General features: G+C 38.4%; 1 protein-coding gene across 1 annotated transcript; it reads right to left on the bottom strand.

The window, feature by feature from the left end:
• Positions 1–1497: 1497 nt before the first annotated feature.
• LOC103771612 (phosphatidate phosphatase PPAPDC1A-like) lies at positions 1498–25892 on the bottom strand (the record flags this gene model as incomplete). Its single annotated transcript, XM_008938914.1, has 5 exons — positions 25857–25892; positions 24814–24917; positions 8315–8423; positions 4154–4244; positions 1498–1561 (listed from the first exon to the last, which is right to left on the bottom strand). Coding segments are annotated over exons 1-5 (404 nt in total), but the record flags the coding sequence as incomplete, so codon positions are not given.
• Between the last annotated feature and the right edge of the window lie 723 nt (positions 25893–26615).

Here is a 26615-nt window from a genome sequence, read left to right as displayed (position 1 = left end):
ATAATATAATTTTATTATTACAGAGTTCATTCCCTCCTGCCTTACTACATCAACAGAAATCATAGAATTTCAGGTTGGATAAGACCCTTAAGATCACAGAGTCTGACAGTAAACCAAACACTACCAAGTCCACCACTAAACCATGGCCTTCAGTTCAAGGTCACTTTTTTTGTTCAGGCAGGATCTCTCAGGGAAGCATGCAAGGGGGAGTTCTATGTGAAAATGAACATGCAGGGTTACTCTTGACTATAGCAATCAATCCTATAATCCTACAGTAATCAATCCTATTCTAGTGGAGGAGCACAGTAGCATAGCAGCCCCACAAAGTTGCCCAGGTCTTGCCAACATACCTAGCTGAGAAGAGGACTACATCTTAAGCTATAAAATTGGCACCAAAACAACCACCACATTCTAATGCCAGCCTTGATGCTGACCCTCTAACTGTACTGATCAAACCTCTAAGTTTCTTTTGACTCTGCTCTGAGCTGGATGATCATACATGGGCTGACTGGTGTCCTACTGATCCTGAGCTAATAAACCATGTAGGGAAGCAGGGCGAGTGACCACAGATACACAGACAAGCTGACAGAGCAACTAGTTGGCTTGGAGCACAGACAAAATGAGCTCATGTCTGCCTGAAGATGGTGCAGACATTCTTAATTATATTTCAAAAGCACTCTTAAAATAAAAGTGCCAAGTACCATTATTGTCAGGGCATCAGCACTGTAGCAGCGAGGGTTCATCAGAAATGAAGCACAAATACTGCTTGCTCACTGCTGCAAAACAGGTGAACAACAAAACCAGCACTGGGCTGTGTTAAACAGTGTATGAACTCAAGTCAAATATATATTTCTCAACTGAAATTATTCAAAATTTTGTTAAAGATAAAAAAAACCCTAAATTTTAATTTTTTTAAAAAATATTTTCCAGAGAGTTTTGTTTGCTGGTATTTTTTCTGAGCCCTTCATTCAAAGTTACACTTCCCTCAAAAAATGGCCTACCTAGGAATCCACTTATTGCTTATCTCCAAGGTTTGTTCTGTTATGGGTCTTGATTTCTTGATGGAAATATCACATTCAATAATATGCTTCACACAAAATGCAGGCACTGGGTTATCTAGAGACTCGACTGATTGCTATTTAATCAGATGTGGCACTGCCATCCGAACTCCCCCATGACTCTTCCCTTCCATGTTGCCAATTTAATGAACTGATTTCAGCTCACACCTTTCCTTTCAAACTCCTTGCTTGTCTGGATCTGCCAACCAGTCAAACAAATAACAAAACACAAGGGCATAGATTCCTACCACAGTCGGATGCCACATAATGAAGCTGTGCAGCACCTGCACCAGGGACAAGACAGCTTCACAGGGGTCTGCCCTAATTCAACAGGCTTTGGAGCAGCAGCTATCTTTTTATTAAGCTGTACTGTATTTGTCAATCTGTCTTCATTTCTCTTAACAGTTAAAGCTATTGTTTATAACATGACAAGACTTACCTTCCCACTATTAATTTAATAGTATTTGTGCAGACACCATTCAGAGCTAGAGCCAAGGAAACAGCTACAAAACAGAATGAACAAACAGAATAATAACCTAAGTACCAAGCCAGAAAATTGCAGCATTATAGCATATGATTTACAGACTGAAACCTTTTCTGGATTGGCAACTGAATGTCTTTGCAGCCTACTGTATTTATTACCCAGACTAAAGGACAGACCCCAGAGTATCGTAATAATCACATAACTTTATTCTGCTTTTACTCTTGAGAAATCTTATTTCCTTATGCAAATCCAGTTTTCAAATCATGCCATTTGCACAGGCAGAAATCAGCAGTTGGAAACAATTATTAGAGACCCAAGTACCCTGTTTAGCAGTTCTGCAATTTACTAGAGTGAAATCTTACATTTTCAGGATCATGTAAGATACATACACACATGTGGCTCTCTATGTTTATACACATGTGCATATGTTGCAAATAAACAGTCCATTTTCAGGCTAAAGAATTGCCTTTTGGCTAAAACTAGAATTGGATTTTTTCTTATTTTTCTTTCAAAAGGATGTGGATGTTTTGATTACAAATCTTGGCATTTTCCATTTACATTTACTCCAATATTTAACTAATTATCCTAATGAAATTACACTAACAAACAGGAGCTGTCATGCTAGGTATGATAGAATCATCTTTTTTATTTGTACTTGCACACCACATCCCTAGACTTTTCAAAGAACCTCATCCAAAGCCTGTGGAGATCTCTGACTTAATTTCAGTGGCACTTGGATTCAGTGCAGACACTCCTTTTAGATTAAAACTGATTTAATGTTGCAGTCCACACCATAACTCTCAGTTGCAACACCAGAGTCACTGAATTTTATTTCCCATTAGGAAAAAAAAAAGGTCAGGCTCTCTGATTTCCAGCAGAACAGTTACAGTAATATGGCTTTTGATTATGACAGCCACACAAGCTATTTTCTCATTGGACTGCTGCCCCAAGATGCTGCACTTCAGCAGCACTCATCTTTTCTCCATAAAATCTTTGCCTGAGGATATAATAGATCCTAAAAATGTGTGTGTTATAGAATCTATTTTTCTTTAAGTTAAAAAAAAATTAAAAAATTGAGGTTCTCCATCAAAGCAAAAACAAGGGTTTTCTCAGACTATAGCAGTAGCTGCCAGCAAAAATAAAAGAACAAGTCAATCCCAGAGACACTGATATTATTCAAAAAAGTCTTCCACTTCCAACACCTGTGGTTCACAGTGACCACTCAATCCCAGGCTCTGTTTCCTCTCAACTGTTTTTTCCTCTCAGTTATTTATGCTGATTGCATGGTGAACTGAAATTCTCCACAGTCAAATGCATATGACCAGCAATGTCACAGCACTACCTTCTCCCTTTTTAAAAATGGGAGATGTAGACACATCTGCTTTTTGAGACACGCAGCACAGTTTACTCTTGGCTTGATGAGAATAAGCGACTGAGAAACTATTCTGAAGCTCCTTCCCTTCTTAAACAACAGAAAGTGAAATTCAGAACTGTGACCGTGTGCATTTTATGGATCAGAGTCACTTCTACTGAATGGATTTATCAGTGAAATATCACTATAAAACATTTCAGAGCTTACTACAAATGACTGGCAGCAGCCAAAAAGAAAACTAGGATCTTTTCACACTTGTCTTAGAGCAACTGGAGAAAGAACAAGATATGGGAACCCAGGATCATCTAAAGGAAAGTTTTCAAGGGCTGATAGATAGTGCCATTTACAGTCTACCTAGCTAAGTCAAGGCTGAGGACTTGACCTTATGATCCAAAGCCCAATAAAGTAAAGCGTAAATTAGCCAGTAAAACAGAATTTCAGAATTGAGCACATTTCAAACATACTGCCAGCAAAAGTATTTGCAGTTCTTAGAGCTTCAAAGTATCCTCTGCCAGTGAAAGTGCGTTAGTCAGTTTTGCTCTCTGGCCATATCTATGTAAAAAGGATCTGAGCACACAACACAAAAAGATTTCAAAGCACAGATGCAGCCAGAATTAGCTGTAACATGAAGACCATCCCCATTGGTCTACCTGCTCCACTGCTGGAAGTTGCTGCCTACAACCGTAATTAGACCTCACCCATAACAGCCATAACAGTTCACAGTTCAGGATTAAGTGAGCATCTAACTCCCTTGGCAGCTTGACATGAAACGGCAGCTTGTGATCAGAAAAGCTGAGCCATGAGCACGGATTTTGCAGTGGGGAACAGTAAACTCCAGGAGAAAGTCAGAGAAAACAATGAGACAATAAGCAGCTGAGTCTCATAGGACTTTACAGTCAGACCCTTAATTTAGAATAGCTGCAAATATAAATAAGAGGTAAGTAACAGATTGGCTGTAGCAGAAAAATACATATCTGAACAGTCTCTGACTGTTTTGTCTTTGCTGATTCAGTTCTGGCCCTTGCTAGCTAGGCTGTGGAATTAGGGCACAGAATTTGTGCGTTTAGAAACATACATAAACCAAAGGCTTTTGTGAGATGACTTGCAGCTATAACTGCACTGAAAACTACTCTAATGGACAGTAATGGAGACAGGTTTTCTTCAAGGCTTAGACTACAATTGGAATCAATCCCTGAGAGCTATCGCACATTTTCCATCTTGAAGTATGACACACATTACCTAAGAAAGCCTCTTTAATTTCAGTCTTGTCTGTTCGACGGATTATTTTCACCACAAAAATGACTGCCAGTGGCGTAAGGAACGAAATTGCCTGTAAGAGATAACAAATATCATGTGTGAGAGCATCAATTCCTTTTCAGTTCAACTGATTAATAATTAGTTCCAGTTAGTTCCATTTAAACTAGAAGGCTGAATGATCTTTATCAAACTCCTGACCTTAAGCAAAGTGGGATGATTTGTCTTTGCAGCTACAGGGCAATGAATGCATTAAAATTGCAATATAACTGTGAGTTTTAATTGATTTGTAATCGCCTGGAGCTACATTTAAAGTGTCAGCTTCATAAATGAAAAAGCAACAGTCTGTAAGGTCCATAAAATTCATAGACTGATCCTTACAGATTTTGTACCTCTCTTCCACACTAAGCATTGCTCCAGAAGGCAGCCCATCTAGGCTGTGCTCTCATTAAGACCCTGTCAAACATAACAGACTCCAGCACCAACTTCCTGACATTTTAAAATGCTCTTTATTTTACTTTTTGGTTTCTTTTTAACTGCCAATGCATTAAGAAGATCAAGTCTTTATGATTCTTTTGTTTACAAGTGTCTGGATGTGGAGCAAACTGCTCAATTTTGTTCAAAACCAGAAAAACAGCACTTGAACATCTATAGGTATACTCAGTGGTTAAGCAGGACCGTATTCTTTTATTGTCAGTGCTGTAGGACAGGATTCCTCCAACAAGGAGCCTGAGGCAGCACTTGCATATCCATGCACACACTTGATTTCTACCAACAGCATCTGTGTTATCATAAACCAATTTGGACCACTGTGGATGATGCACTGTAAATTTGCAGTTATCCAAACAGCATCCTTCTTCATCCAGTGTCTATATACTTCTCTCTGACCTCCTAGAGCAGGTATTTTCTCCAGAAAGACAAATCATTTTCCCCCAAGCACATTTCCAGGGAGTTTTTCACTAGTAGCTTCCATGGAAACTTTGGTTTTATTCCCAACTGGTTCTTCCATCATCTCTTTTGTCCCAGATCTTCAACTGTAGAGGTAAAATGCAACTTGTAGGCAAGGTAATCCATTTATACTTCTTGCTGATTCCAGTCAAAATTATCCAGTTCCTTTCTGGAATCTACAAAGACCTTCACAATCACAATTGTTCTAAAAACAAATCAAGGTCTTTCAAAAGCATTTGTTCTCTTGAAGAAAAATTAAAATGGCATATTTTTTCCTTTTCTGGAAAAGGAAGATTATGCTGTCTTTAATGAGGATGAACAGTGCCTTCTTAAACACCTCCACTGAAATGAAAAACAGACAGGACAGATATGTTGTGACAAAAAGAGTGTGAAATTTCTTTTTATAAAACAGATTAATCCAATCCAGTCTTCATTTTATGCTTTTAGAATATCTGAGTAGGGAACAACATGCAAATGCACTATATTTGTTATTTTTGGTAGTGCATTGTGGACCAGATTGCCTTCACCTGAATCTGTAAAATAGGATCTAACTCAGTGAGCCATGCAGATTAACACACAGTTCAGAGTCTGCTCCCTATTTTTACACTTAGAAAGGGAGGCACCAAGTTTTGTGCAAAAAGATGCACCATTTTGTCTTAAAACTCTGTTTTGTGTACAGTGTGTGTGAGATTCAAGTTAGGATGCCAGTGCCATGCTACTGCTCCAGAAATGTTCACTTTTTCCTGTCCTCAGCAACAGTTGAATTCCTGCTTTCAGAGACAGAGTGTGAAATAAAAAAAAAGGTTAAAGCAAAACCTAGAATTATTAGCTTAATTCTAAAAAGTAAAGATTGCCACCAGGAAAGAAAAGAAGAAAGATATCTGGATTTCATTGTTGAAGAACAGGTAGAAATATAACCAGGCTGGCAGGCTGATAGCGGCGGCTTAATGGAGTTAGGAATCTTTTGAACAAGCAGGAGCAGCAGAAAATACCAACAAAGAATATAATTCAAGTGGCAGCTTGTTCCAAACCCCTTGACAATCAATCTTCAGAAATCTGGTAAAACTGCAGATTTCCTCATATTTCCCAAACATATGGATTTTTGAGAGAGATGAAGAACTATTGATGTTTGCAGTGCATCGCTGTTCCTTACACAAAAGCATCAGCTGGAAGGTGGTTTTTATTCTGCAGCAAAACGCACATATAAAGAAAGTTTGGCTTGCTAAAGGCTCCTTTTTATTTATTTTACAAAGAGATTCTGTATGGCTCATATCCATAACAGATTTGGCAGCAGCCTAATGAGCAATACTCTCCTCAGATGCACCGCACTGATGTTTTCTTTTCCAGCAGCAAAATATTCCAACATTGCCTTGCTTTTGTGAAATATGGACAAAATCTCTCCTTCATTATTCATCCTGGCAAGCCAGAAATATGCTAAATTTACAGGGACTCCCACATGCTTCCACGTATTCAAGAGAAGTTGACAGCACCTTACACTTTCCAAGACAAAGAATAGATACTGATAGACAGAACAAGGTTCAGGTATTTCCAGTCCTTCCAGTTTCCTTGCTAGTCATGCAGAGTCAGCTTTGTCTGATTTGGATCTGAGTTTGGAGTATTCACAACGTTTCTCTTGAATTCAAATGTCTCAAAATGTAAAATAATCCAGCAATTCTTGAAGTTTTAGACATTGCTTTCTGGTTAAGCCATAGTCATATGTTTCAATATCAGAGCACGACACTAATGGTGAAAAATTTGTTATGTAACAAAAGCTTGTGATTAATGCTAGATTTTGGACCTATGGAATGTTGGAATTTATTTTTTTTTTAATTAAAGTTTATTCATTTAATTAACTTTGCCACTGCAGCAAACATCTGCACAATGAGTTACTGTTGGTGACCTGAACTTGCAGCAAACATCTGCACAATGAGTTACTGTTGAAACATCTGCACAATGAGTTACAGTTGGTGACCTGAACTCTTCAGTTATAAACAAAGAACAGAGAAGCCATGTAGCAAGGTAATGCTCAACACAGGGGAAAATGGTAGAAACAAACTCAGAGTCTTTCCAAGAACAACAATTTAATATTTGGTTTTGTGGGTTGTTTTCACACGGCTGTCTTCCATTTCAGGAGTAACATATATGCTTACCCATCCAGGCTGAAAAAGTCCTTAATAGAACTGCTTCTTCATGCAACATAAATAATATGTTGGTGAATTTAAAACCAGGCCTTCAGCCTCAGTATTAGAAGGCTGGGATATATTATCACCTCATAAATAGGAAACACCTTCAAGTCATTCCTTAATCAAAAAGTTTCCATAACTGAAGGCCTGTGCCTTTAAAAAAAAAGTTCCTTAGCTGATTTGCATTTATTCGAATTCAAGCCTTGATCTGAAAACTACAATTCTGGCTTCACTGAAGACACAAGATACTAGGATTGGACATCATCTGCCACACCCATTCCTGCAAAAAATCACTTTGAGTGATGAAGCTTTTGCAAAGACTGACCTACTTGTTTGAATAGCCTGAAGCATACCCATAATTTCTTAGCATTTCTGTAGTGGTCTACCTTACTGCACTCATATACCTGGATTATTACTACTGTTAATCATTGCTAGCAAAGGTTATCAAACTCATTAATCCTGATAACCAGACAAACCATCAAAATCAGTCGGCATGTCAAGATGAGCTGTGCTGGGGAGAGCCAGAAGAACGGTGACAGCAGCATTGTGATAGATTTAGGACACTTGTTGGCAGAAGCTATAACAAAGGGTTTGGCTACATGGGGGGGGGTGGGGAGGAATTATTTGGAGGCAAACCTCTTAGTGTCTAACACACCTAAAACAAATCAGATTTCAAAATTTAAGCCCTTCACCCAATAAGGCCATGGCAAGGTTTTGTCAGGTCACCCAAACAGCTAATTCAAAAAGCTCTTCTAATCACTTCTCCAGCATCCCTCTAAGTTAGCACTAGCTTAAATCTTAAACTGCAAAATCAACATTCATAAATTCAGTCACCTGGTAACACCGCTTTTCACAAACTCCCTACAATTTCACACATTTTGCCATTTTGGACATCCCTGGTTTGGAAAACAATTATAGGAACATCCTGTACTTCCAAAAGATTTCCTACTTCTTCTCAAATGAAAGTGTACTTAGATTTCAGTTATCAAATGATCAGTAAACCTTTTGTACTTACAAACATAAGACGCGTTGGTATGTTGTCTGATTGCACCAAAGGATTTTTATACAGCCAGATCTCTTCTGGTTGGATAACCCGCTGGAATGGATCCAAAAATTCTGTAAAACTGAAAATAACAGGTAAAGATACAATTTTATATGATGATGAAAAAACCCTGAAGAAGAGTCCTGCTGATTCAAAACTTTCCCAGGTTAACTATGGCATAGCATGCATTAATTATCCTTAAAATCCACTGCTATCCTACCTTGCTGTAAAACAACCTTCATAAATACACACTTAGGACAATAATCTTTAGAACTCAATATTCTACAAGTTTATAAAAGTTACATCAACTTTACCATAGAGAATAAATTTTCATTTTGGTTTTCGTGGGAAAATTGTGCACAGAATACTGTGGGATTAGGGGGGAAAAAAATGAAAAAAATAAAAAATCCTATAACAGATGTGTTACAGTGAAGAAATTATATACCAGATATCAAATACAAAAGATGTCTTTCACATGTCAAGATCCAGACTTTGAATTATGGCAGTTGTATTGGCAGGATGAAAAAGCAGAGAGAAAACCAGCCTCAACAATTCCTTCTGCTGTTAGAAAGAACAGATAACTCTAGAGATTATCTCCAAAAGAGTCTGACTCCTAAAACAGGATGGGCTCATAGAAGCACATTTTTCTCTTCTTTCAGATTGACATATTTTGATTTGGCTGCTAAGGTTAAGAAGAATCCAGCTTTACCAGAAATGCCTCATTCTGCCAAAACTGACTGTTCTAATTTCATCCTCATGTCATTTAGTCCTTTAAAAAACACATACAAAATAAAGTAACAAGCCAACCAAAAAAAAAAATCCCCACTGTTTTCTAATCATGTTATTTTGAAGCAAAGAGCATGAAAGTAGAATGTTGAAGTTATATTGTTATATAGAAAGTAAATTATTTGTGTGGGTATCTTTTGTCCAGCACTGAAAGAAGAAGCAGGAATTGTGATCTTTGGCTGTACCAAGATGTTTCAAAAGCCTTTTAGGACAGCATAAACTGTCTCTCATCATTTAAACCTTACTCTTTTTTCCACAAAATCTTTCACTGTCCTTTACCTCTTCGTAGCTTTGAAGTCCTGTCAGACTTCCTGGGAAGTTTTGCCTTTGCTTTACATGACTCACTTCAAGGCTAGTTTACTAGGACTGAAAGAATGGCTGCTGAGAGATGACACTGGGACCAGTTTTCTGAAGATTGGTCTTACCTAATAAGACAATGGAGCCAGAACACAGAGCCATAGTGACCCAAAGCTATTTTTATACTTTATATTTCTCAAAGACAAGGGCTTTAAACCCTCCAAAACCAGGTTTTACACAAGTAACAGCTACAACAATCGACTTTGTAAATACAAAAAGCTCAAAGCTCTGTAATGCATAGTAAAATTAAAACATGCATATAAAACTCCTCCCTGTGAAGATGAGTCTTCATATCTAGCCAGGTCAGCAATTTCCTAAACAACTGCAAGCCTTATCCAGTCTTCTGGGTCTTTGGAAATCCTTCTTTTTATTCCTTCTGAGGATGGACCAGGATGTTCTTTGTTTTCTCACTGTAGTCTGCAATCTCTGCAGTAGCTACAGTCTCCTGCAGACACTACTACTGACCCTCTTTACCTGAGCACACTCAGACTCTCACCAGAGGGAAAGTACGAAACAAAACCTGAGGACCAAAGTCACAGTCTTGTCACTTCCACCAATAGTTATGTTTCCTCTACTGACCTACATGGACAACCAGATTCTTCTGGAAATTCAAGAGGTCTGGCACTGCAGGAATATTTACTACTATACTCAACATATTCAAATCAGTCTGAAGAAGAGTCTGACCCTGCTCTCCAAGGAAGGTGCAAGATGAATTTCAAAAGAGTCAAAACACTTTGTTTCAGTGTTTCCAAAAATGAAAACTTAGATCTTTTTAAAGTTTAAAAAACAATAGTTTGAGCAAGACATGAAAGATGGAAACATTTTTAAAGAAAGCCATTTCCAGGAAATAACCCACCTCATATTTGAACAATTAACCTTACAGTATTTTGACTGGAAAAATAAAGGTTGATTTCTAGACGATGTAAACAACTTTGTTTCCAAATTTCAACTGAGAGTCCTAAAGCATATCTTCAAAGACTGAAAATAAATGTTATATGGACAGCAGCTAGAAGCAATTAACTGCTGGTTGAAAGAGTTCAGTCGACAGGTAAAGTCACAGGCCTGGGTATGACATCCAACATGTGTCACTTGGGAGAGCTGAACAGCAAAGTTCACAGCTATACCATCCAGGACTTAACATTTGTTATGAAGATGTACACAGAATCCATAGCCAGAACACTTCACCACTGTCCCCTAGATATAAATAAAGAGATAAGCATATGCATGGCCAAGTATAAAAGAAGTTGAAGAAGTCAGCTGAACTTCAATGACTTCATTTTTCATCCAGTCACATCTTTTCTGTCATCTTTTCTGACACCATCCCTCAGGTATCTGCTGGTCTGATTGTTTTGAGGCAGTTCTCAAAGCTCTGGGGCTGATGGATACACCAAGGAATGCCTTGAAGCAGAGACTTTCTTTGACATATCTAGGCCTTGAAGCATTTCTACTAACTGCAAAAAGCAAACAATACACAAACATTTATGCTTCAAGGTGGTCACAGTATATCTTTGCACCAGTGCACTTTTGGAAAACGTGTCACATCAGAGCAGAGAGTTAATTAGTTTGACAGGAAGACACTTGACATTATGAGCAAATGCCAACAGAGTAAAAGGTTTGGGGCTCTTCTTGTTCTTTTGCTTCCAGTCTCCTTGCAATGTAAAAAAAAACCCCTAAGATTAAAGTATAGTTGCTCAAACTGAGAAACTAAACAAAACTGAAATTTATAGTTGTCACAAGAATCATACTATGATTTATCATCAGATTTCATTCCTTTAAGAGCAATGTAACATGAGATGAAACTATAATAAACAACAAATAGACTCTGATTCCAACTGAGGACTGATGTTCTGATCAGTCTATACTCACCATCTTTGTACCCTTCTAAAGAAAGATTCATTTCAACAATTCTATCAATGACAGTAATTATTCTAATTGTTTAATAACAGCAGTTTTGCATCCACTACATATTTAATGTGATTATTTATCAATTTCTTCCTCTGATTTGTGTTCTGAATGCCTTCCAAGAACAGAGTTCAAATATGCTGAGACATAATGGAAAAAGAAACAACAAAATTGCTGAAACCAGTTAAAATAATTTCAAAATCACTACTGAAGGAGGGAAAAAAGATACATGCAGAAGGCAGCAGATCTTATCTGTGTGATGATACAGAAATGCAAAGTAAACAGTTAAAGAAAAGGGACTATATAAAAAGAAATAACTTTTTTCCATCTTCAGAAAGAGCTCAGCTGCTAATTAAATTTTTATGCCAAGACTCATAAAAGAACAATTCTCTTCTTTTTTTGAAGCACCACCAATGTGTGACTGGATACGAGATTTCACTAGCTTGAAGGCAATTCCCTTTGTACTCTATTAAACAATCATGAGGACATACTGGTTTCTAAGCTGCCTGACACTTAGTGATTTATGTTCCTCCATCCTAACCAAAAGTGCAGTCTATTGCTATTCATAAGCCAGCACAAGCCTGTTTAAATGACTTGATGTTATTAGAAATAAATGTAGTCCTTGAATAAAGAAAACTGGTTTCTAGACGTTTTCTATTACAGTTGAAAATACAACCTCAATCATGTAACATCCCCTGGTAGCAGGTGGGCAGCTTAGGAAGCTTACTTTGTATTAGTACATGAAATTTTGGCATTAGCTTTTTAGCCTTATGTTTTCTTGCATGCTGACATATTCATCCAATGTTTTTAACAGTTTAACAAGCAAGATTTTGAACATTGATAATGTATAGTTAAAGCATAAAAGGACAAATAATGCTTTTCCAGGAAACCATTTGCTGGTAGTGAACAAATCAAACATTGCACAAATATCCTCAGAGTCTTTGACCTGTGCTTCCACCATGGATTTAATCTCCCATAAGTAACAACAGGGTCTTGTTTAGCACCTCATCTTAATGTCTCAAAGGCTACTTACAGCAGCTACCAGTCCATGGCATTCAGCAGCATGAAATCAAGAAGCAATGACATGGAAAGAGCAGTAAGCAGTACTTGCATTGGCAAAGCTGGTAAGGGAGAAACCTTTAAGTGTTACAGTGGAAAAGTACATTCCCAATCTAGCAACAGGAATAGATAGATGGGCCAAACAATTGGATTGTATGGTTGTGTCCTGTCAGAGCAAGACAGAAGCTACCAGCAAGAAAGTCATGGATGCCAGTCACCTTAGAAGCACTTACTGGTGTCTCTGGGACTGCCACTGCCCAACAGCTCCATTTTCAGAGGAACAGTATGAAACCACACAGGGGCTTTGGTCCTGGCAATCCTGGGGACGTAAATAACTGCTTCATCAGAAGAGTTGATAGCACATTAGAGGGTTAGAGATTGCCTCATGGTTTTGAGCACCAACTAAATGATGTACAAGGGCGGTTGGGGAGGTGTTTGAGGGGAGGAGACGGGGGGAGTGGGTTTTTTTGCCTTTTATCTGGTCTCTTGCAGAAAAGGTTTGTCCCATGGAAAAAGTGACAGTAACTAAGAGAGGATGGAGAAGTACCTACAACATGACAAAGCACTGGAATAGAATGAACATGACCTTGTGATTGTAACAGTCTTTCACACTAGATACCTAATGACTAACCTCTTTTCCAAGCTTTCTCTGTTGACAAGCAGATCTGATCATAAAACAGCTCAGCATGCAGTTCCTCATTGAAGCAAGCAATAAAGAGATAGCAGATATTCACAAAACTCTTATAAATCACCTCTGAGGGCTTGCTGGAAAAAAAAGTTTGGCTCTGACAATCATTCCTTGACTGCAGATCTATAAGCAAACCCACTGCTGCCTCTCCCACAGCAACACGTTAGCTGTGAGTGTGCTACTGGAACTCGATGGTGCACCTTTTTACATGGATATTTCCTTGAGTATTCCCCAAACTAGGTCTCAAATCTAGTAGTAAAAGCTTTTATCGTGTACCTGCCACGTTAAATTGTGCAGTCAGTTGTCCTGACACTAGAACTGCATGGCTATGAGCAGCACCAGTGCTGCTGAAGTCTGTAGGGCTCTGTACAGGTCAGCCTGACTGCAGAGCATATTCACAATGCATAACTCACTGAGAGATTCTCACCAACAGACTGGCAGCCTCAACATTTTGGGCTAAGAGCCATAACATAGAAAACACCATAGGGCACAACAGCTGTGCAGATAAGAAAAATATATTCTGAGAGACAGAATTTGCTTTAGGAGTTTCCAGCAAGTGACAGGCTAAACTGAAAGAGCCCAGTGTTGACATCAGCTGGGGACCCTGCATTGAACACTGCTTGCTCACATCCCCTCTGCTCACATCTGAATCCAAGAATTCAACTTACCCATTCTGAAACACACTAAGAGTGGGAAAAGCATTTATGTCATGTTATTTAATATACCTGGAGAGAATAATTTACTCTCCTGCCATGCAAAATCGAGTCTTTTTTATCCCCTATAGGTAATATTAAAGAAAAAAAATATAACTTTTTAGTGGTTATTTTAGAAACTCCTGCAAAGACAGACAAAATACAAAAAGCTTGAAATGATCTGTGGCTGGAATGGAAAATGAACAGAACAAAAGCACATGGGACAGTGATGAGGTGAGATAAGAAATGATGCCTGTGGTTTATCACCATCATTCTGCTCACCACAGAGTTTGAGTTCAGAATCTGAAATGCTGCTGTCTGTGCATATAACCATGATAAGATTGTTTTGTATTAGCTCAGAGATTAGACAAGGAAAGATATCTAAGCCATTTAATTTCTAAAGTAATTTGGGAAATTCACAGTTCCTCGGCCATCAAGAAGGAACAAACCTATGACCAAAGCCAAATTACTAACAATGAACCACAATTTCACCAAGGAAGACACTGACATGAATTAAAAATGTAACTTTAACAATATAAACTCTAGTTTCAATAGAGAGAGAAACCTCCCCTACAGTTAGGGTGCAACACTGGGTATCAAGAGATGTGGTGTTTTCTGCCACTGTTTTACAAGGCAAGGTGGTGCAGGTCCTTCCAGCATGAAGTCCCAATATCAGCATCAAAGCAAGACTCCTAATGTTCACTAATTGCAGTTGCTCATTAACTGGACTGGTTTTCACATATGCCAAGTATGCACTGATGACAAGTATCCAGATAGGAAAGCAGCAGCTTTAACTTCTCCATGGAAACTAAGAGTTAAATTCTAAAATATATTAGAGTTTATATTGCAATAGCTATTGATTGCATAAGGAGCATATAGGTAAGAACAGAAATTAATGCTTCACTGGTTTCTTGTAGGCTTTGATGGAAATGTGTTATCATAACCATCATCTTGTAACTGCACTAAAACCAATTCCTTAAGTAATTTACATTTGTACTAAGAGATACAGAAGTAACTGTATCTCTACCTCATTAACAGCTAAAAAATTTCATTTCCTAATACAAATCCATGCAGTGTGTGCATGTACCACTTCTGATTAACAACCATAATCCTAATATGGAGCTTTATTTGGTTTGAGAGTCCTGCAGGATAACAGGTAGTTAAGATTCACCAGGAAGACCCTGAGAAGATAACTCAGAAGCTGTTTTTATTGCCACAGAAATGAGAAGATCTGATGCCTCTCATCACCTGCAGTAACCTGTTTGTAGGGACAAAGGTGGAGAGAAACATTGGCAGAAAGTAAATGGTAAGAAAAATGTTGCAAGAGTCTTCTTCCATTCAATGCCCAATACAACTCTGGGAATAGTACAAGTTGATCACACTTTCTAAACTTCTGTATTTTTGAGAAGCTCAAAACAAAGCCTTCACACCACCTCCTGTTAGCCTTTGATATTCTAATCTGTACATATAGAGCTTTCCCCACTTTTAATGCTGGGGGTCACCTTTTATATAGGTAGGACTCAAAAGTCAATGGAATTAAATCCTAGGACTGATAGCAACAAAGGGCAGGGCCAATATTTTTTTTATTTAATCCCATTGGCAAGTAGAGAACTGGTTCTCAAGGGTAGGTTTGGTTTCAGATGAGTCAGTATCACTTGATGTAAAATATTTCTGAATATTTTAAATTAGCCAGCAATTGCAGTGTGACATTTAATTAGCATATATGCCCACATTAGCCCTGCAAATATATGAGAAATCATTTTGATTAAAAAGGGATTGAAAAAAAAATTCTGATGCAGTTTTAAAAATATACATTCTACTGTGGCTGTCATGTCTCCCAGATGTGCTGAAAGAGGAGACTTGCCAGAATTTTTCTTCAGTCTTACTAGTGGGTTTCCCAAATTTGCTCCACATGTCCACTGACTTAACAGATATATGTTAGGGTATGACTTCTTCCAAAGACAAACAGCCACCCTCTTTCATCTCCTAGCACCGCACCTCAGGCAGGGTGAGGTGCACTATAACTGGGCCAACAAAGCCAACCATGATGCAAGACAGGTTCTTCTACCAGAATGCATCTACCTAGATGATGGAGTCTATGCCAGTCAGTCTCTTGGAATGATTATTGAGCCACCAGACCCTTCTCTGATACAGTATCTGGGGCTGTATGTATAAAGGTTTCATCAGCTGTACCTGAGATTAGGCTCAAATCTGCTACAGCACATGACTTGAGCCACACGTACCCACACTGATGAACACACAAACTGAAACAGGTTAAAACCAGACTCAAACCCTCTGCTCAAATTTTCTCTTCCTTGTTTGGTCCAAATTCAAGAAACGGTATGAATTAAATAAACCAGCAAGGAGGCAACAGCTGGAGAGTCTGGGCTCAGTTAAATGCTCACATCTCCAACTAACAACACTATAGACTCACAGCAGGAGTGCTGCAGCTTCTGAAATAATATAAACACTATGTAAATGTTCTTAGAATACCTAATATGAAACAGTGAACCAGCATCTTTACAAATTGCTGGGAAAAAGAAAAAATAGCCTGGAGTTTTAGAACTTAATGCTAGTTTCCTTAGTACCTAAATTATACCTCTAGTGCTTTCTCCATCCCTGGCATTTGAACTCTCTCTGAGTGAAAAATTTCCTTCCTGTAACATTATTTCAGTAGCACTAAACCTAGGAGGAAAGGGAAAGGATTATCTCAGCATGCAAGAATAGCACAGGAACAAGCAATTAACATGGTCAGACAATTGTCCTTGTGTGCCTGAAAGCGTCCAAATACTTCCAAACCATACATTCTCCCTGCTCATGGGCTGAGCACTTTGAATGCAAGTAGCACTAAATAATTCTGAGTATCATTATTGACAGTATGGAGCAACTGAATCTAGAAAACTCCCATTCAATGGGCATAATAATTGGTATTCAGGTATTAAACTTAACGGTCTTAAATACAACCTTTTCACCCTCATTTCTCCCTTACAGAAGCAGAATATATGGAAGTGAGCAAAGTGAAAGGAAGAAAGAAGGAACAGTTGCTCATGCTGCATTGCAGCTTTGAACAGGAAGACAAGAGTGGCTATGCTGAAACAGAAAAAAAACAGCACAAAATGAGTCAAATTGACATATTTTAGTCTTGGTTTACATTTTTAACCCTTTCTTGGACTAATAGTGAAAGTGGCCTTTCCACCTTTTGCTTTCTGGTCAGCGGAATATAAAAGAAACCTTTTGAAACAAAACCACACTCGTTTGGGCATTTAGCTGCTCCTGAGGTGAGAAAGCAGCTCAGTTCTTGTGATCCCTGCTCACCTGGAGCACTGGGGCACTCCAGCCACAAGGCAAACAGGTCAGAGCCCCTGCTTATTAGGTCAACATGCAATACATAATGCAATCCACTAAAGTTTCACTCCTGTAACAGTGATAATCAACATTAACAGTCTTAGAGAAATAACAAACAAACAAACAACAAAGTGAAGACTATCAGCTATTGTTTTCATTGTATTATCTATCATTTTAGTTCATAAAAAGCATGATTTATGGTTTTAATTGTTGCCTTTGTGCTCTGTTTATATTCAGTTCACCCTATGATGTAAAGTATTTCACAAAAGCCATTTTACTGTGCCTGTGTTTGGGAGGAGGGAGTAGAAAGGAAATCATCAGTATATGAGCATTGATGTAGCCATTATAAGTTTCAAAGCTGGCAGTTCTACATTGTTCTAAAGTGGAAAAAAAAAAAAGGCAGCCAGAATTCATATTACAAGCTTAAATCACCTAAGTACCTATCTGAAAAATGAACCAAAACACACTACAGACAGCAAAATTCTGGTTTTGATGTTTTTTAATACTTGTTTTTATTACATCTTGAACTGTTTTCTGCCAAACAACTCTCAACAGTTCCTTGGACAACTATCCTGGCTTCACAGCAGTTTGATGTAGTAGTCTTGACAAAGTTCCTTCTGTTTTCATACCTTCACAACACATATTGACCACAGGTTTGGATCTGACATGGGAGCTGGGGGTTAAACTCACAAAGATGATGAGTTCCTCTTATGACCAAAGCTTTCCCTCTCAGTTATTTCTGTTCCTCCAACACTCCTTCCCCAAAAGTCCCTTTGTAGCTCAGTTACTTCAGGGCTGCTCACTCCCATCCCTCCTGTGATATAGCTCTTTAAGCTCTTGCTTGGAATGAGGTTTAATCAGTGGAAGTGAGATCTTGGTTCTGGCAGTTTATTCAGTGGAAATCTCTGAAACACTCTAATAATCTCCTCCATGCTGCAGGATCTTGTCTCCATTCAGCCACTGCTCCTTCACCCAGTCTCCTCCAAAGCCCCATATCAAAAACTACCACTTCTACACAATTTTTTTTCTCACTCAGCTTTTTGCCAGAACCTGAACTTTAATAATATGAATACTTGATAATTTGCTGCCAAGTTATTTTTAGTCAAGAATATGTTTATTATGTGAATGTTTATGATATGTATCCCATTCACTAGGCACCACTGTTCCCTCTAAGCATATGATGGGCAGACAGAGACATGACCTTGAAAGAGGACCTGGATGGCAATAAAGCCTATCCCCACACCATGCTGCACCTGAGGGTATAGGCTGAATAAAAGTCAGGATTAAGCAGTTTCAAACAAACTGCCCACAACTAGAGCTAAGTGCCAAAACACATTCTCAGAACTCTTTTTGTCCCAAAAACTCAGGAGCTGGTAAGGAAGTGAGAGAGGGGAGAAATATTATGGCCCAACCTAGAAGGCTCGATCGAGAGTTTCTTTATGTGAAATTCAAGCATTAATTTTTGGTCAAGCAAGTACATATCATTTTAAACAAAACTGAAATGAAACATTCTTAGCATCTATTAAACTTGTTTAATAAAAAAGGCACTTAAAAAATAAAAAATTTAAAATAAAACACTTCAGTATTAATAAGAGACACTTTTTTTCCCAAGATATTTACTGAATGTAATACAAATTTACAGGTTTATTCCAGCTTTTCCTTCACAGTTGCTGCATGCAATGACTTAATTATTCTCTGGGGAAAAAAAAAAGACTTGCCTAATGATATTCACAATCAAACCTAACCATATGAAAAACACTCTATCCAGAAACACTTGTGTGAATAACTACATGTTCCAGAGCATTAATAGTGATTTTAAAAAAATAAATAAATATAGCAATTGAGACTAGGAACATCACTTTTAGCACCTTGTAGTATTCACTGAAGTCCAACAGCAATAGTTACACTCTTGTAAAGCACCTTGGACACTAGACGAATGAAATTATTAATGGCCTCTCCGTGGGCTATGAAGTAAAGTCAGGCTATTAGATCTGTTCTCCCACAAGTGAAAACAGGCAGCTAATGAAAATATAAGACTTTATATCAAATGATACTCTCCCTCTGTTGTTTTCTACTTGCAAGGCTTCACAAGACTTGGCAGGGTGCCACAAATCCTTCAAAGCTGAAATATTGCTGAGCTGATATTTACACCGCTCTTATAAATTCTAAAGTAGTAAAACTCTTCACTCAAAATAGAGTAAAATGTTGAACTGCAAGACTGCAGAATGAAAAATTTCACTGAATTTAGAATTTTATTTCCCCCACAATCTCATCAATGCAGAATATTTAGAATATGATATCTGGCATGGGTCTGCTCTCCAGCCAGAAGAGACCATCACCTTCTGTTGTCTTTACTGAAGTATTCTCCAGGTAACTTGGAACTGGTAACAACATTTGCTTTCCTGCCCTCTTAACATGAGCCAAAAATCTCGTACTAGAAATTTTGCTTTAATATCTTTCAACTCCTTCCTGCACGCTGGGATGCTCCCAGGCAGTATAATCCTCAGTCCACTAAGTTGATTCTTGCCAGCTTTCAAGGCCAACTAGCCTGTCTCCTGGCAGCCATGCAGCAAAGCAAAACCTTATGTACAATACTCCCAAGATACTTTAGTGTAACTTGCTTTTTAAAGTATCCTTTGGTAGAGATTCTATGTATGCCTCAGGCAATCTATCACAGCTCTGGAAAGTCCTTGCAATTAGGTTCTATTTCCCCATACTCAGCCTAAGTTTCCCCTGCTACAAGTTTAAACATCCTTCCTTTCTGTGCAATCCCCAAAGGCTACAAAGAGGAGTTTGCTTTCTTCATACATCTTTATGGCAGCTGCTTACTCTCAAAGATTACTACTGCCATGTCTCAGCAGATCACTAGATTAAACAGCTCAATTATTTCAATCTTTTCTCAGAAAAAAAAATTATTTTCCATATCCCTCTTACCACCTTTCTCACCCCTCCCCAATTCTCTGAAGTCACCTGCAATGAAAGCACCAGCTGTAAACCCTGTTAACCCTAGCCTACAGTAAAACAATTCCCACTTACTGCATTTTATCTATATGCAATTTTAATTAAAATGCAGTAGTATTTTAACAAGGAAAATATTTAACCATTTGGACAGTAAAATCTAAAAGTGTTTTGCAATGCAGAGAAATAAACAAATACAATAGAAAGTGACTGTACCAATATGGTTTACAGCAAAGAAACATTCCTAATCTCCTTTTCCACAGAATTGTATAGATCAGTCCCAGAGTTTCCTGTAGAGTAGTGACTTGTGAGCCAATGATCATAAATTTAACATCTAAAAGGCAAGGGGAAAACAAGAAAGAATGGAGAGCACCTTAAAACCTAGGCAGTTAGGAAAAGCTTAGCTCAAGTGCCACATTTGATGACAACTTTGTCTTTTCTATGAAGACAATCTAATTGGATCATCTGCAAAGCAGTTATTCTGATTCAGGAACCAATTAAACTTTTTATCATTCAACTCCCTGATGTTCATTAGTGGATCACAACCAACACTTTAACTAGGGACATATGTACTGTCTTCAGCTTTCCCTTTGTCCACTAAGCCTTGCCACTACAAATGCAGCACTCGAGCATCCCCTGCTCAGTTTCAGTCCAGTGCTTTATGACAGAAAAAAGGTTGCAAGACACTAAAAGTAATTCTTAGTCTACTCTTAGCATCTATAATTCTGCTGACTATTTCACAACAGATTGGGAGTCTATCAAGATCTTGATTTACTGGGCCAGGTATGATGCCATTCTCAACAATAAGACTATACTTTTTTTATAACGTCTCTGCCATAAGACACAGTGTTGCACCACACCTTCACTTTGCTTAGATAAAAGTATAAAAATCAATTTTTTTTTAAGAAAAATTCCCCTTACAAAAACCTCTTCACAATCTTAGCAGCATTCTCACTATAAAACAGCCCCAATCAGGCTGGGAGCAAATAAATGCAGAGTGCCAAAGTCAGTGAGTAAATAGGATTCAACAAGAAGAGAGACAAAGCTACCATTTACTCCTCAAAAATCTGGAGCAAATGCTTTGGCATTTACAACAACATCCTTTTTTAGCATGTATTCAGCTGCGAGTTTAGCCACGGACATCTACTGTAAATCCCATCCTATCAGCAGGACAATTAGAATTCCTGCCATTAAAGCCCCTTCTCCCCACCCCCAGGACTCAGGGAAGATAAACAAAATTAAACAGATCCACTTTATAAAACTATTGATACAACAGTCTGTAGGACAGTCTATCTTTTGCATGGACCCAAGTCAGCACAAAACGATAGGTACACTTTCTCCTCAGCAGCTGTTTTAAAAGCCAGTAAAATCCTACCTTAGTTTCAATAAAGAAAATAAAACAATGGAAATAGAAGCCTCAGCTGAGTGGAACTCCAAGTACCAAGTGTCTGTGTTAGCTTGGTGATATTTCATAGATATTAAGACAGGCACAGAGTCGCTTTGTGGTGTGCTTCATATTGCACTGGGTATAATAGGTATTTACAGCCTGTTGTTTTTAATGTAACCTCTCAAGGACACAGAGCTGAGGAAAGTTAAAATTCGGGTTACTTTATCAGCTGCATTCCACGAGTTACAGAAGATCCATGGCATTCTAACTCTTCCATCACTTCAAAGGTATAACAGACTCTGATGAGCACTGCCACAAGTCTGTTGCTTGCCACAGGAGCTCCATGTGCAACCTCTGACATACGTTCTCAGATCCCAAGTGCCAGAGAGGCTAAGGTCTTTTTTATAGCAGGTCTTCTCAACTATTCATTAACTCTGCTCAGTGACCTAGCCTTCGACCTGTGCCAGGAAACTAAATCTTTCCATGCTTTAGCATCGTTTAACTTATGGTTTACAATACAATACTTATTTTTAAACAGGTTTGTAACCAAACTTGTTGATGTTCTTACTTCCTATTATCATTACTAGCTATGAAACTAACACTAAAAAAGCTCCAAGCATATTCAATAGGTTTGGCTACTCTCCACGTACCTCACAACAAAGAATTTATCAATTAAATGAACAAAAGGTGAGAAAATGAAGTATTACTATCCCTTTCTTGATGAGAAACTGAGGTACAGAGGCCTACAGATCTTCTACTGCTCATGATTCTGAACTCCAAAATACTTCAAAAATCCATCAGATACAACAGAGAAGAGGCAAGCACAAACTGTAAGAAAACCAGAACTGCAGCCTCATGGAATTTCCTCAGCTAATTGATTTTCTGTCTGTGTTATGAAGACAATACACAGTATTATTTATGAAGACAACATGCAGAATATCCAGAAGATCACTACCCATGACAAAGAAAGCTACTTGAAAGAGCTTTCCACACTACATAATTTTATTCATATTCATAACTTGATTAAACTCTTAATATTGTAAACTTGTAGAAACCAAACACGCCCAGAATCAGCTTTTACTGACTTAAACCAGAGCGTGACCATGGCACACACACACAAAGTGTCAGCATTAGGCAACACCACACACTCACACGTGTGTCATACATACATATGCCAGCCTGCAGGTAAACATTTATTCCCAACAGAGGCTGCTAATGAGACTGTGCTGTAAGGAAGATATCCAATTACTCTGAATGACATTTATATTTTAATCACATCACACTCACTGAAGAGCTCAAGGTTTGATGAAGCAATCCTTGAAAGACTGTCTTTTTAATCAATTAGACAGCTCTAGAAACAGTAGTAATATGCTGTTGACAAGTCATTGGGCTAAATACACTACAACATAGACAAATTCTTCTATCTTCCTACCAAGACCATGACCTGGTCTTCTAAAACTTCTGGAACAAAAGATGTTTTCCTTGTAGGAGATACCTAAACCAGAACAGAAACTAAGATGACCCTACTGGCAATTACAGGCTCACTCTTAGCTACCACTCAGTTAATTTTTTTCTAGGAGAGCTGAAGAACACTGTTGTAAGGTCATCACTTCTGCATAAAAATATCAGACTTGCTCACACATCTTTTTACACATACCTTAATTGAACAAAAAACAAGTCACTCAAACCAATTTGCTTTCATCAGGCATTCAGTAAGGGACAAATGCTACTGTCCACATGGAGCAGATGAAAAACTGGCCATATTTAACATGTTTTAGCATTAATTGGGCATTATAAGACACTCCAGATCATTAGAATAAGTTCAAAATGAAGAAAACAGAGGTAAGGCCCTAATTCAATCATTTCTCAAATTAATATTGATTTTTTCTATTAAAAAAGTACATGCTCAGTTGTTATATTAAATAGATCTTTTCTACTTCTGAGACCTTACATGAAAAATTTCACTTCAAAAAAAAGTCCTGTACTCACAAATATTTCTTAAATAAAAAAACTCAAAAACTGAAAATATGAAGTGAGAATTGATTAAAGGTTCATTTGAAACTGCACAATGTAGCAACAACATAATGGTCAAATTTTCTTTGCCTGCTAAGTAGCAAACCATCTATGCTCATTAGGATCAGTTCAGCGCAGTCAAAAGGTGTAAGGCTAAAAATGAATTGGTTAATGTTAAGGAACTGAGGAAAAACTGTAAGGCAGAACAGATATAACACTGCTCTTAAAGTTTGTCACTTGGGGTTGAGAGCTATTTTGCTGAAAGGACTCAAAGAACATCAATTTACCTTTCCAGTTTCCTGCTTGCAATCAAAAATATCAAGCATGGTTTTGATTGCAAATAGTTGTCTGATTTTGGGTTTGGTTTTTTTTTTTAAACTTCTGATTCTCAATTTTAGGCAGCTGTAGCTCTTCTAATAAGTCTCTCCTAACTAATCCTTTCTTCAATAATAGTAAATCCTGAGGGCTAAAATACCCTTTTAGGCACAGATCTTTGTAAATACACAAAAGCTCAAGTTGCTTTATTTCAATAGGAATTACTAAAAACACAACATCTAGAACTGAGTCAATTGTTACCATTGTCCTCACCAATTGTCTGTTGAATTCATCCAAACCACTACACATAAGCACCTGTATTGTATCAAGGTGTACTTTTGCATGACAGAAGAGAACTTAAATAAAACACAGATTTTTGCCTTTGGTAGAATGACTAAAGTTGATGATAACAGCAAACGGAGGGGAAAAAGGTTGCCAGGCTTAAGTACAGAAGATATGGCTGTTGTTGCTGTAAAGTACATTCAAATTGGCAATACGTTCAATTTCAGCAATCACCAACATAAGTTTTCCCACCTCTATTTTTATGAGGTGACATTTATCACCAAGCAAAACTACAACATGGAGTATGCACCTTTTTCTCCTGCATTTTATGGTACAAAATATGCCAGTATATTACTCGAGTTATAATAATCAGCAGGTTGAAACTAAGAAGACATCTGGGAGGCACAGATGGTTCACGTTTGGCAAAATAACTATGGAATCATTATCTTCAAGGTCAGACTTCTCACACTACAAAGGTTGGCAATGACCTAAAGTCATCAGCACCTTTTCAGAAGGAGCTAATGCTCTCCTCTAGCTCCTGGTGGACAAATATCTATGTCTCACATCTGGCACTGACAACAGCGGGCATCTCAGACCCAGCCTCAACTCACTGGTGCTCCTTTCCAAGGGAGGAGGGAACTGTACAGCCTTTTCATTCCTAGAAACAGCTTCTGCAGCACAGCTTTACATTGCTGCCACCTGGATCTCAGTCCCAGGTCTTCCAAAATCACCAGTAATTGTCCATTCTTTAAATGGTATTTCAATGAACTCAAAGCGCCATAAAAATCCTGTCTACAAAACCACAGAAAACAGAGTATTTAAACCTCTGTAACAAAAAGATTTCAAAATATGAGTAATTGCCTGTTCCAAAAAAAAAAAAAAGAGAAATATTGACTACTATTTCAAAAGCAAAAGCTCACTTTGGCGTTAACATTATTTGATTATAAAAGCTGTTCTTTTGGTCTACCTAGAGGTTACATTCTTGCAACCATTACAAGCAAATAAAGTGCAGTCCTTCATGAAACTAAACCCCAACCTGCATTTAGAATACTGTGGTGTTCAGTACTTTTAGATGTCAATGAATGCTCTAAGTGACCTATTACAATGTCAGATTTATTTCCCAGAATTTGGAAACAGGGGAAGTGCTTGCATAGGCTTTTGCCGTTATGGTGACTCCACCAAGTGCGTTTCCTTTAGCCACCCCTCAGCTGATTTTAGAATCACACTGTAAAGAACAGTGAAAATTACAGAATCTCTTAGGAAATGAAGACAGTAGACAAGCATAACCAAGACATTACTACTTACAATGGGTCATGATTTACGTATCACAGCCATAAGCTATATTAAAAGATCTCTTATTGGATGGTGAAAGTGATGAATTACACAATCATAATGAAGAGAAAGGTTCTGATACAGCATTAGATTCTGAGGTGTTTGCTCACCCTGTAATTTCACACATTCCAGAAAAGAGTTCTGTTGAGAGGAATAGGTCGACTTTCAAAGTATGATACAACTGAAAGGTATAAAAGATACCTTACAGGTTTATGAAGGTATCAAAGTTTACCCTCAAATGAAAAGGATTGCACTTACCAAACGTTGCAAATCCAAAGATTTGCATCAATATGCAAGAGAAATGAGTGCTGGGGGGGAGGAGGGGCAGGAGGGGAATCAAATTCCAGGAAATCGGGCAAGTTATTCATTAACCATGAGAGGTTCAGAGAGGAATCCCACCAAAGCATTCCCACAGCAGCAGCTGTAGGTCAGCATCACGGCTTAACGGATGCTCTGTGTTATTCCTGCCTGCACCTGTGACCAGCAGCACCCCTTGGTAAGCAGGCAACTAAGCAGCACCTGAATCTGATCCAGTTTCTGTGATACTTTAGAGATCACAAAGATCGATAATACTCATCTTTAAACATTAACCAACTGAAATGCAAACTTATATGAGGAGAGGAACTTTTCAGTGTTCGAATGAATGGAGAAGACAAAGTGCTAGAAAGAAAAAAAAAAAAAAGGTAAAGCCCGGAAAAGAAAGCCCAAAAAGAAAGTGTTCCTGCAGCGATAGCTGCACATCCATCACGAAGCAGATTCTCCTGCCTTTCCTTCCCGCACATCAGTGCATCTCGAAGCCAGCCACGCTAGGTGACAGCTCACGTTCAGCCTGGGGTCCCCCCCCGGCTCCATCCCCAGCGCTGGAGCTCTCCGCACAGGGACCTGCCCCGGCGCTGCTGCAAGACGGCTCTTGAGGGGCATCTACAGCCTGGGCAGAGGAGACCTTACAGCAAAAACTACCATCGTCCAAACGAAACCAACAGCAGGTTTTGGGGGCTTTTTTTCGTTCGGTCGCTTTTTGCACGCTTCTCTCACCAACAGTCGTTTCTCCGACAAAAAGATTTCCGCGGGTGTTCGGCAAAATCCCAGGGCAGAGAAGGCTCCGGCAACCCCCCAGCGCGGTGGGGGGAAATTGCCCCCTCATCCCGCACCCCGGGC

The sequence above is a fragment of the Merops nubicus genome, unplaced genomic scaffold (assembly GCF_000691845.1).
Source record: "Merops nubicus isolate BGI_N331 unplaced genomic scaffold, ASM69184v1 scaffold33814, whole genome shotgun sequence".
NCBI lineage: Eukaryota > Metazoa > Chordata > Aves > Coraciiformes > Meropidae > Merops > Merops nubicus.
Note: the sequence above shows the minus strand (reverse complement) of the source record. Positions and strands in the feature narration are given on the sequence as shown.